Source organism: Peromyscus maniculatus, chromosome X (assembly GCF_049852395.1).
Source record: "Peromyscus maniculatus bairdii isolate BWxNUB_F1_BW_parent chromosome X, HU_Pman_BW_mat_3.1, whole genome shotgun sequence".
Taxonomy (NCBI): domain Eukaryota; kingdom Metazoa; phylum Chordata; class Mammalia; order Rodentia; family Cricetidae; genus Peromyscus; species Peromyscus maniculatus.
In genome coordinates, this window is record NC_134875.1 from 114,727,352 (window position 1) to 114,740,801 (window position 13,450).

Genomic DNA, 13,450 nt, shown 5'->3' on the forward strand with positions numbered 1-13,450 from the left:
CATGTAACTGTCTGAAGAAAGGACAAGCAAATGTTACAAATGGTTTCCAAGACCGATCCTGAGACTCGCCACACAGAAAGGTATGCTATGATCCACACAGAGCAGCAAAATAAAAACTGCACTGTCTGTAGAGCAAATTCCCGATATTTTCCACCAACAGCTTGAAGGGCTCTTTAAAGACGAAGTTTCCTTGGTAGTAGTAATGAGTGATCTACAGCACTATGTACATTACTCCATGGATTTGCTGCCTGTTCTCATTTTCAAATCTTGATGGGGAAGGCCATGGTAGCACAGGCAAAGGTGACAATTAGTTTACAGGTAAAACACACTCTCCCTCTCCAGCTGCTTCAGTTTTTTAATATGAGTGGAAAGAGCATCCTTAAGAAAGTACTATAGGTCCAAACCACAGCACTAACCCATGCTAAGGGTCACTTTTGAGTATATGTGGAATTAACACAGCTCCTAAACTGCTGTTGAACATTTGATTACCCAGGCGGCGAGTACTATCCAGAACAACCATGTAGCCTGACCCCAATTACAGACACACTCCTTCTACTTCTCTTTGTGTAGAAAAATCACATACAACCGTCAAGAACCGGAACTGAAAGTGTGGCTCGTAGCATACTAAAGAAATTCCATGTGAGGCTGTGAAAGCTACCAGAATTACTACAAATTACCTGCTCTCTATTTTCTTAATCCAGAAATTATCTGGCGACTCCAACGTAGTGATTAATCCTTGCAAAGCAGCATAGTGGTAGGACAACAGTTTGCAGAAATCAAATATGTCACCTACCTGTGTTGGACAAGGTCTTGGAGGAAGTGCCGGTGGTGGGGGTAACAATCCTGAGTTAGTAGCTGAAAAGAAGAAAAATATACTGTTAAGAACCACCTCTTCCTAAAAAAGACAAAAAGATGTACTCAACTAATAACAGTGGTAGCATTTAACATGTTTAAGTTTATTAAATCCCTTTAAAGCTTAATTTTTCTAAGTATATACTATTCATAATAGCAAAATTATGTTATAACAGATAGATGGATAAAGAAACTGTGGCATATATATACAATGTAGTCCTAGTCAGTAATAAAGAAAAATGAAATTATGTCATGTGCTGGAAAACCATCGTGTGAAGTGAAATAAGTCAGACTCAGAAAGACAAATACCATGTCATTTTTTTTCTCTTTATGGATCCTCGATTGTACATAGATCCATAAGGTCATGGAAGTAGAAGGGAAGCTAAAGGAAGAGAGCAGACCCACCAGGAAGGGTAAAAGGGAGGGAGGGGACTAACAGGAGAGAAGAGGACGGTGAGCGTGGTCAAAGCACATGATACACTTGAAAGAAAGAAATGAACATACGATGAATATACTCCAATCAAAAAAGAGTGCATGTTATTTCCAATCCTCTTTTCATCTTACCCAGAATTCAAGTATTTACATAACTGGGAGTGATTAAGACAGGATAAAACAGTAAGGAAAACATATTTTTTTAACAAAAGACTAGATTTAGCATGGAAAATGTGGTCAAGTCCTTATTCTGATGTTAATTACTTGGTTTTAAGTAAACCAGGTTCAAATAAATGGGGCCAGAAAGAATCTTCTTTGGGCTTTCCTATTTCTCACTAGCTTTCAGCCATTACTGCTCATTAGTTTAGTGCATAGACTGCAGAAAAGGAAGAGGGCTTGGACTCAGCAGCTCTGCTTCCTGTGAAGAAATGGGGTGCCCAGCAGTAGAAGAAACAGAAAACAATGGACTGACTTTACTTACTTCAAAGATTTCTCTTTCCTTTTCTCTCTCTGATTGGTACTATCAAGGATAACTAAATATGTTTCAAAATAATCTGACCACTTCTAAAGGATCTTTTGAAAGAAAGTTGAAGTCTAACATTTTCTTTAATTTTACAAGATACAAAGAATAACTGAGGAAGCCAAAAACATCTGAATTCTAACTTAACGCAAATAAACAGCAGCTCTGGAATTATAAATAAAACCCATGATCACACACCAGAAATAAGCTTAGAACCATACACTGACAAGTTAAACCACATTCTTTACAAACTCTTCTGAAAACATAGTATCTATGTAACTGTATAGTTTATTCAGAAGTCTGTGGTAACTGTGCTAAATTAGACAATATTCTATGCCGTAAAAGCAAGTAGCCCCCACAAGGTCCAAGGACCATCATGGAAGAGAGGGGAGAAAAGACTGTAAGAAGCAGGGGTTGGGGAGAACTGAAGCGAAACGGGGTCTTCTATCCTTGACAGGGCTGCTGCACTCAGGAGTCACAGCAGCTGGGGTTGCCTGCCCAAGAGCTGCCAAGGCCAAGGCAGTCACCATTCCAGTGTGGAGGGAGAAGCAGCTCCTGAAGGCCAAGTGACAGTAGCTGGCTTCTGGAGGTCAGAGAGTCAGTTTCCATTAATATGGGGCCCTTGGTAGGTCCACCATGCTCCAGTGGATGGCCCTAAAGCCAGAAGTATTGGGGAAACACAAATTAAACACAGTGGGTTATCAAAGGGGGGTGCATGAAGTTGGGAGAGTGAGAATGTGGGTGATAGATCAGGGAAAAGTGAGAATATGATCAAAACACACTGAATGAAATTTTCATAGAATTAATAAAAGGACTATTTTTAAAAAACAAATAATAGTAATATATCAAGAGCATGGATATTCTTGTAATTTCATACTAATTTGGCCTTTCTGGATCAGACAGGCATAAAGATGAAGCTTGGTGCTTTCCACAGATGTAACTCAGAATCATGTCACAGAAATGTTTATTCTTGGCTAGTGCATGGATATAGTAAAACCAAGTGTGTCAACCTAGGATCTGCTTTTCATTACAATTTGTAAAACACATCAGTGGCTCATAACTCCACAGGCTGAACAGGCATCAGTAATAGCGTGTAGCAGAAGAGAATGTTCACAGCAGTAAGGATAACCCATCTCAGGGCCCCTAATGTACAGGTCCTCACAGGCTAGGCCTTTACATTACTACCAGTTACTTTTAAAACCAAACAGATAGACAAGCAAAATCTGTGCACCTTTCTAAAGAAAATGGCAAACAACTGCACAAGAATAAACAGGGCAACTATCAAAAAAAAAAAAAAAAGGACTGCTCAAGAAATGATAAACCATTTAAATAAACTGACTCAACTTCCAGCCAAGATGGAGTAATGAAGACCACATGTCCTCAACCCAGCTGAAGAAAGCAAACCTAGAAAAACATAAGAAACAACAGTTCCCACGATACTGGGACAAACATCTAAGAAGGGTTTTTGAAGCACAAGGAAATTAGGCAACAACAGAGATGACGACCTCTGTGAGACAGACAACAAATAAAGGAGGGCGGCCTATGACTCACCCCACTCACTCTCCTGAGAGCTGCTAGAGAAATAACGGAAATACATATCCACGTCCAATTGCTATTTTTTAAAAATAATTAGCCGGGCGGTGGTGGCGCACGCCTTTAATCCCAGCACTCGGGAGGCAGAGCCAGGTGGATCTCTGTGAGTTCAAGGCCAGCCTGGTCTACAAAGTGAGTTCCAGGAAAGGCGCAAAGCTACACAGAGAAACCCTGTCTCGAAAAACCAAAAAAAAAAAATAAATAATAATAATAATTATTATTATTATTCAATTTTATTGATTGGTTTCACTGGGAAAATTGCCCCAAATATGAAGAAACAATTTTAAGTTGTAAAACACTAAGATCATTTAAAATGGAATCCTAAAATGTACGTGAGTACACATCTATAATCCTAGCACTCAGGAGCTGAGGCAAGAAGTGTGCCACAAGTCTGAAGCTGGCCTGGGATACTGATAATGAAACCTTGTCTCAATCACTCACACACACACACACACACAGAGAGAGAGAGACAGAGACAGAGACAGAGACAGAGACAGAGACAGACAGAGAAAGCCCCACCTATCCATTCAGCTGTGCAGCAAGAGATTCCAGAGGCCCTGAGAGAATAGGAAGCTGCCAGCACATCTGTGCGACTCTTACTTCCTCAGTACCATGGTCTCCCTAACTCTTGCCCACATGACCTATCTGATACCTTGAATGAAAATCAGTCTATGCGGAGATTCAAAAGGAGAGAGAGAGAGAGACAGACAGACAGACAGACAGACAGACATATTGCAGTTTCTCACAACTAAACTTCAAGCAGCAAGACAGTAGCATGGGTTTATGTACACTATTCATTCTGAATCTTTTAAGAGAAGGTATTAGTTATATTCCTTAGTAAATACTAAGATTAAAAGAAACCAAATATACTATATCAAAAATATTAACAGATTTGTTTCCTCTTTTCAGTACCTGTACTGCTTTTTTCTAGTCATGCATACTTACCTAATACACATACTATAAAGCTGAATTTATTTTTTAATGTTTATTTTTATTTTATGTGAATTGCTGTTTTTCCTACATATATGAATGCAGTGCCTATGGAAGCCAGAAGAGGGTGTCAATCCCCTGGTTGTGAGCCACCATTTAAGTTTTGGGAATTGGTCCCAGGTCCTCGGACATAACAGCCAGTACTCTTAACCACAGAGCTATCTCTCCAACCCCAAGGCAGAATTTCAATGGTGATAATGGGAGCTGGGCAGTGCCACCTCACATCTGTGATCCCAGCACTGGGAAGGCTAGCACAGTAGGATCTTAAGTTCAAGACCAACCTAGGTTATACAGCAAAACCCTGTCTCAAAACCAAATAAAAAATTTTTAAAATGGTGATAAGGGGCATATCATTCTCTTCCCTTCAAAGAGAAATATCTATGGGTTCACTCAACAGTGTTTTCCATAGGTTTACTGTAGATAACCTTTAATAGATTATGAAAATTACCATCTACTCTTATTTTGATATTTCCCCATGATAACTTAATGGTAAATTTTAACTAGCACTACAATTGCATCCACTCACATGATGGTATGATTTCTTATAATACAATAATTTGCTAAATGGCATTATAAATTTTCTAACATGAAAGCAAGACCTAATTCAAATTGCTCATATTTTTCTACCTCCTAGGTAGTGTTGGCTAATATTTTGTTAAGGCTATTTTGCAACCATATTCATAGGTGACAATGACAGTCATGATTTTCCTTTCTATATGACCCTTGGTTATGCTTGGAACAGGTTGTATAGAGTAAGATTTTTTTCTCAAATATCAAGGTAAAACTTTCTGGAAGATTTATAGTTAATGGTTCCATTGATTTGTTATAGGACTGTTCAGGCTTTCTAATTTTTAAGCCATTTCTGGAAAATGGGTTTTCCTGGATATTTTTTACAGTTTGCTTAAATTTTCATATTTATTGACATGGCAATTGATCACGTTATGATCATCTTAATCTCTACATATGTAACTATCTTTCCCCACTCCTTATATTGTCTGTATCACTGCCATAGTTTTCCTTTATTAATCTCTTCTGATATCTACTATTTACTATATTGCTTTTTTCAAAACACCAATTTTTAACTTTTACAATTGCAGTGGCTATTCCTATATGTTAACTTGACTACATCTAGAATTAACTAAAATCCACAAAATGGAGAGCATACCTGGGAGGGATTTTTGCTTAATTTGAAGTAGAAAATCCACTTTGTTGTTGTTTGGGGTGGGTTTTTGTTTTGTTTTGGTTTTTGGTTGTTTGTTTTGTTTTCTGAGACAGGGTTTCTTTGTATAACAACCCTGGCTGTCCTGAAACTTGCTCTATAAACTAGTCTACTCAGATATCTGCCTGCCTCTGCCTCCCAAGTGCTGGAATTAAAGGCATTGGCCACCATGTCCAGCTGGAAGATCCACTTCTAATCCAATCTTTGAGTTAGGAAGACACACCTTTAATCCCGATCTTTTGAGCTGGGAAGATACACTTTAATTCAGATCTTAAGGTGGGAAGACACACCTTTAATCTGAGCCACATGTCTGCTGGAAGCCTATATAAGGACATGGAAGAAGGAAGCTTTTGCTCTTTGCCTGCTTGCTCTCGCCTTGCTAGAAAATCCATTCTTTCACTGGCATTAGAGCCTACTTCTTCTGGACTCCAGCATATACTGAAGACCAGCTGAAACATCCAGTCTCATAGACTGAGTAACTACTGGACTCGTGGACTTTCTGTTCGTAGGCAGTCATTGTTAAATTATCTGGACTGCAGCCTATAAGTCATTCTGATAGATCCCCCTTTCTATATATATATATATAGAGAGAGAGAGATTCATTCCATAAGTTGTTACTCTAGAGAACTCTGACTAATATGACAATCATCTATATTGTATGTTTCTTTTATATTTCATTAATCTTCCATTTACATGCTTTGGGCTTGTCTTGTTCTACCTTAAATCGATTGCTTAGATTATTGGTTTGTAGCTTTTCTCCTTTTATAATGTAAGATAAGATTATAAATTTTATTTTAACTACTTTATTAAAATCTCATAAGTATGTGATGTTATCATTAGTGTTTAAAAACTTAATGCCCATTCTGATTTCTTTTATAGATTACCTTCTATCTTGACTGAGTCCTGAGTTTTCTTTATTGAATATCTATTAATAGCAAATTTGGTTATTGCCATGCTATTTTCTCATAACATGTTGAGGATAGAATTTCACTGTCTTTTGACTTCCATTATTATTGTTGAAAAGTCAACTGTCAATCAAATCATTGGCCTTCATTAGTTATTAGTTTTCTCTCTGGTTGTTTTGAAGAACTCTCTTTTTTATACTCTAAAATATCAAACTTCCCTGTATCTGCACATATAATAATATATCTTGTCCCTTTCTTACCTGAGTTTTTATGGAACTTCTGAACTATGTGGTATCCTAAATTAACTTTGGCCAATCCTCAGTGTTTCTTTGACTACTGTCTTCCTACATTTTTTTCTTATTTCTTCAAGAGCTTTGTCTAACTGTGATGTTTGGGAAAAGTTTCTGAGATTTCTTGTCCAATTATGCAATTGTCTCTTCAGCTATACTTATTACTCTGTGAATCTAGTACCTGAATTATAGATACCAAGTAGTTTGTTTTGTTATATTCTTGGGTTTTTTATTTGTTTTGATAATATTTTGAGACACAATCCTTCTAATATAGTCCAAGCTGACCTTGAACACACTTTGTAGCACAAGCTAGTCTCAAGCATTCCATTTTTCATGCCTCAGTGTCCTAAGTGCTGGAATTCCATGCACGTGCCATGATACCTGATTGCTGCTTTTAACATACTAAATATACTTAATAATTCTGTTATCTGAATCCTTTGTATTTCCTATTATTTGTTGCTTCTTCTGGCTCTCAGTGTGTTTCATTTCCTAATGTGGCTGGCAACCTTTGGAACTTTGCCTGTGGTAATACGTGAGGTCTGGGTACAAAATGGGTCCCTCTTCTCTCTTTGTTTCTGCCAGATACCTAAGGGTATTCCCAACCTGAGGGAGAAGTGAGATTAATTCCTAGCTTCTGCTGTCTGACCCAAACATATACTAATTTTTTTTTTAGTACAGATAGCAGTTTGAATATATGCAACTAATCTCACTCTTAGCTCATTAATACAAAAAAGAAGGGAGTGATATAAGTGTCCTTTAAATTTGGAACTGGGAAATTAGAAAAATGATGGGTAGGTTACTGCATAAGCTTGAGAAGGCAGTTGAGTAAGCAAAAAAAACTATATGCTCTAGATGTTAATAGCCTTTCAGATCTCTTCCCTTCTATTCCCTGTGAATGATATCCAAAGACTAAAAGAATGTTTTCCAAGGAATCTGACCAGCCAAGAAAACAGATCAAAAGCTACTGACAGAAAGGGACCACTAACAATATAACCTTGCCAGATCCCTCTACCATTTGTCAAGTCCCATCCATTTGTTCATATCTTCTACGTCAACATATCTCTCATTCTTAAATATAACCAGGTGACTAAGTATTACTAGGTATCTGCAGAAAATATTCTAACATAAGGTACTATGAGAGCAAAGTTACATTTTTTAAGTTTTAATTACTATACCTATGAGATCCATGAAACAAAAATGCTTCTGATCTTCAAGTCCCTTGCCCAAGGACAGATAGTTCCCGAAATGCTGGAGGCTATTGTTTATGGGAGATAACAAGCCACATGTTTTCACTCCCCTAACCAAGTTTGTTTGACCCATCTGCACTGGACGTGCTCAATCACATATGGGCGGGAGTTACACAGGCTGGAGGTACATCAGGATATATGCTTGTCCCTGATTGGACCTGATGGAAAATGCAATAAATTAAGGGTTTTCCTTCTTAAGCCACTAAAAACTGTGATTCTGAGCCATTTTCTCTGGAACCTGGGTATGGACCTGGCCAGAGCCCATTCACCGGGCCAGTATTTAATTAAAGCTTGCTTCAAATTTGGCTTTAAACTGTGGTAGTGGTCTTATTCTCAATCAGTGGGATTAGCAGTCCAGAATAAATAATAATAGGAAAAAATGATTTCAAAGAGACTAGACCTGTACTAAGAGAACACTTTAAATTATATGTTTTTAGTATCCTAAGATTGATCATTAGCTTGTTCCAGGAATATTTAAATAATTACTATGTACTAGGCATTACTTGGGGAAGGAAAGGGCTAGAGAACTTTATCCTTATAAAACTTCTATGCTACTGAGAAGACAAAAGATAGAGGGTGAGAGACAAAAACCTTAAGTAGAGTGATCAGGTAAAGTTGCAAGAAGAGGCACTGTTTATAAAGATGAGACAATTGGAAGCTATTGAAAAAAAGAACATTCAGACAATTAAAAAGCACTCAGAAATTAAAATACGATAGCAAAAAGTGAAAGCTCAATAGAAAGTTTCAGAGATAATCTCAGGAAATTTCCCAGAAAGTAGGGTAATATTCAGATAAAAGTTCCATAGAGACAGAAAATAAGAAAAAAGGAATCAATTAAATGGTTTAATAAAATTTCCAGAAATGAACAGTATAAGCTTCTAAATTAAAAGGGCCCACTGAGCACCCAGGACAATGGAAGAAAACAGAAGTATGGCAAGACACATCATCACAAAATACTGGAATTAGAAAATGTCCACATGCTTTTGGCAGGGAACGGGAGAAGACAGGCCACATACAAAGTAACAGATATCTAAAAGGTTTTAGAGTTTTTGTGTACCTTTAGAGCCTAGAATTAATTGAAACAATTGTATCAGAATTCTAAAGAAAATTTAGATGGTGGCTATATACTTGCAGTTTGAATGTGAATGTCCATCCATAGGCTCCTGTGTTGGAACACGCTGTCTCCAACTGTCAAACTGATGGTGAAGTTGGGGGAAACTGAAGCCTTGCTATAGGAAGTAGGTCACTAGGGCAGGCCTGGAGATTTTACAACCCAGCTTCACTTCCTGAACTCTCTTTGCTTCCTGGTCCATCTCCATGTGATGATCAACTTCACCATGCCTTTCCCACCAAAATATTGCCTGAGCCTTCTAAAAACCATGAGCTGAAATAAACCTGCCCTCCTCCATTAAACTGCTTTTGGAAATATTTTCAGTAAGAATATGCAAAAGTCTAGAACTGTGGACTAGAGACGCTTTTGGATTGTATAGTCAAGGTTTAATGAGCCAGTCTGACGGGGAATCATAAGACTGGAATGCCAGTAGACATATAGACTATAAAGGCTTCAGAGGGAAAGACAAGTTCTACTGGGACCTGAGCTAGAGGCCATTCCTATCACCTTATGGTTAAAAAAAAATCTGGTTGCATTCTGGAAACTTGAGTTAGGCCGAATTAAACTGTAATGGATTAATTTATTGGATAGAGAAAATTTCAAAAGAGTTAACATTCAGGCTGTGGCATGTTTACTGCATGTTACATGGATCTAGATTTATAGTGAAAGAGAAAATAAAGTGGAGCTTAGAGAAATGGAAAATGTGCAATTTGGTGAGGAAAGGAACATAAACCTGGTTAGTCATGGAAAGAAATGCGAAGTTTGATGAGGGAAGGAACTTTAACTCAAGTAAAGCTGGGAGCGGGGAGGTTGAGGGGAAAGTGACTATAGTTATTCAAAAATTTAATATCATTAAAGAGAAACCTGGGGTTCACAGTGAGAGAACAGAAAAAGTACCTGGAGAGTAAGACCCCACCCATCAAAGGCTCCAATGCAAATAATGTAAACTCAGTGGAAAACTTTCACTTGAAAGGAGAATGCCTAAAAGATAGAGCCTTCAAAGTTCTCTGCAGAAAAACTGCCATCTAAGGACAGGTTTTCCCAGGTTCATCCAAAAAGAGTCACAGAGGCCACTGCAGCAATAATGTGTGGGAGCCAGACTACAGACTTTGGCATTATCCACATGCTGCTGGTTTGTAGGTATGTGAACGTCAAGAGTTAGAGGGTCATGGAGGCTTGCACCAAGGTTCTATATACTGTGGCATTCCTAAGACAGCTGTGTGTGCAGCTGTGAAAGTAAAGCATACATTGTAATGGAGATCCCAGGGTACTGGAGAGATGCCAGGATAATAAAACATGCCAAAAATCAATTCCAAGACACCAAGTGTACCCTATCCAACAGAGTACATATGCTGTGAGCAAAAGAACTAGAGAGGTAGGGCTATACAAACCCATTGGAGCACAAATAGTGCCCTAATGAGCCCAGGTCACCAAACACGGAGATGCAGGATTGTGTTTGCACTGCTACATTTAGATCTTCTTTAGTCTGATCTTTCCTTGATGTGTCTCATTCCTCCCTTGTGGAATGGGAACATTTACTATATGTCATTGTATATTGGAAACATAGATAACATGTTCTATTTTTATTTTATAGAGGCTCAAAGTTAAGAGACTGCTTTGCGTCTGAGAAGAAATTTTGAACTTTGGAACAGTGCTGAAATTGCTAAGGTCATGGAGACTCTTTAAGTTGAACTGAATGCATTTTATATTATGAGATGACCATGAAACTGTGGGTATCAGGAGTGGAATATTGTGGTTTGAAGATGAAATGCTCCTCACAGGTTCATATGTTTGAACTCTTGGTCTCTGGGAGGTAGCATTGTTTTAAGATGCTGTGGAAACTCTAGGAGGTAATGTCTCACTAGAAGTTGGTCACTGGGGTGCACCTCAAGATTTTATAGCTTGCCCCTACCACTTGAACTCTGTTTCCTCATCTGGAAATGATGTGAGGTGTATCAACTACATGCTCCAGTGACCATGAATTCCACCATGCCTTCCCCACCACCACCACAATGGACCATATCCTCTCAAACTGAGAGCCAAGACAAACCCCTCCTCCCTTACATAGTTTGTCAGGTATTTGGTTACAGTGATGAAACAAGTAACTCGTGCACTACCCAAACTAGCAGCCTGAACACCAGTATAATTAAAAAAGAGCTCTCTGTGTGTATCCTTTCCTGGGAAGCCACTTAAGGATGTGTTCTATCAAAACAAGAGAGAAAACAATGAAAGAATAAAACAAGGGAGATAGGGTGAAGGAAACTAACATAGTTGAATGAAAAAGAAAATCCTGCAATGACCATATGGAGAGATAGCATGATGAAAAAATATATAACAGGCACTTAGGACCAGAGGTTTATATTTCTCTAAAAATGTAAAATTTATAGAATATGTGATATGTGAGAAGTTCATAAGAACTATAGAAACCTGATGGAGTCTGTGGTTGAATTAGGGGAAAGTACACTGGAAAAAAAACAAGTTTTATTATTCACTCTAAGATGCATTAAAACCTGTACAAGCACAAAAGATAAATTTTCTATATGGTTTAATGGCCTTAATATAAATACCAAATATGTATTCTAATACAAATTAGAATACAGCTATACTGAAGACTTAGAAAAGACAGGTGATGATAACAAGTACTAAAAGGTCAAGAACAAATTCTATTATTTAGAAATGTGTAGGAAGAAATAACAATACAATCAACATTAACAATCTTACAGTAGAATGTATTCCCTTAAGTTTGGAGAAGCATATCAGTAGCCTAGGAAGAATTACATAGTCTTTGTTTTATCCCTTAGTTTATCATGGAACTTCTAGGCCATTCCCTCTACCATGTCAAGATGTAAGCTATGGTTATCTTACAAGCTTCCTCCTTCTCTTCCAAAAGTCATTTCCACTACCATCAATCAAAAGAAGGGAAAATTAAGACTATGCATTCATTTTTCTTTGTTCCAGATTTGGGATCTAAATGAGAAACCGCAAGACTTGTCTCCTAGCACATATGCTTTTTGCAAGAAAGCAGACAGTCAGGACATATGAGTATGCCCGGACCTCTCGTCTGTCCTCCCCCACCACACATAAATGACACGGTCTCTGGTTACTGTGGAAAAAAAAAACTTTTCCTTATGTTTATGGTTCTCTGTTCATTTCATTTCATGATGTGAGGTATTTATCAAGTCTCATTCTACCAATTTTATATCTAATCCATCTGCCTCCCACAGCACCTAAGCACATTGCCATGGTTTAGCAAGCTCTCACATAATGTTTTAATAACTAGAATTGAACTTAGTGAAGAGCCTTCTCTTATATTTGTAATCTGGTTTTGACTTAAAATTAAATTCAAGTATTTTATCCTATATGTTCCAATCAGTCAAAACAAAACATACACCTTCACAAAAAGTGCAATTTTAAAAATACGTCTACTGAATAACCTTTTGTACATTTGCAAATGATTACAATTTACCTGCTAATAGTAATGGTGCTACCCCTAGAATGGAAAAGGAGATAAGAGGAGAAGGGGAAAATGCTTTTCTATGTACAAGTTACCATCTTCTTGAAGCAATTACAGGTTGCTTCCAGTTAAGGTGAAACATCAACTATCAGCAAGGCTTTTTCAAGGCAAAAATCTTTGTAAGAGCAATCAGAAAAAAAAATACTCAAATCGTAAAAGCCAGATTGAAAAGTTCAGGTAAAGAATTTGCCGTTTAATACTAAATTCACATAACATGTTAATAAGCCTCCTTGTTTAAAATTATTTTCTTGTGCTGGAGTGTTAAAGGCTAGGCTCACAACCAAAAATATGTAATTATTTTTCAAATTTATTAAGCCTGATCCTCTGGATTGTACCCAAAACACTAACCTCTAATGCTTTTTATCCTCTTACATCACTATACTTAGGAATTTCCAGACAAGCTGAATATAGTAGTTCATGTTTATAATCCCAGAACTCTAGAGACTAACCTGGGCTATATAATGAGCTCTGAGACAGCCTGGTCTACAGAATTGAGAGCTTGTTCCAAAAGAATATTCTCAGCAAAACAGCGGTCATAAACATCACTATTTACTAATTTCCTTCAGATTTGTACAAGGTCCAAACCATCAGCTAAAGGAACACATGTTCTAACTTAGGGAAAATAAAGCAGCAGATGTGGCGACTGAAGGCTTCAAGAACAGAAGGACAATTCTTTAGGGGAGAGAAACTTGGAATAACTTCAGGTATGGAAAAGAGCTCTGATCCCCCTAACTAAGAATAGTTTATGAAGAGAATAAAAGCATTCAAACTCCAATG

General features: G+C 37.6%; 1 protein-coding gene across 12 annotated transcripts in view; it reads right to left on the bottom strand.

The window, feature by feature from the left end:
- The window catches only part of Reps2 (RALBP1 associated Eps domain containing 2), a 251,310-nt gene that overhangs the window by 53,805 nt on the left and 184,055 nt on the right, over positions 1-13,450 (bottom strand). For all 12 annotated transcript variants that reach the window (XM_076561820.1, XM_042268750.2, XM_006973223.4 and 9 more), the window contains one exon: positions 794-855. In XM_076561820.1, the coding sequence (XP_076417935.1) occupies positions 794-855 (62 nt within the window). The remainder of the gene's footprint in view (positions 1-793; positions 856-13,450) is intronic.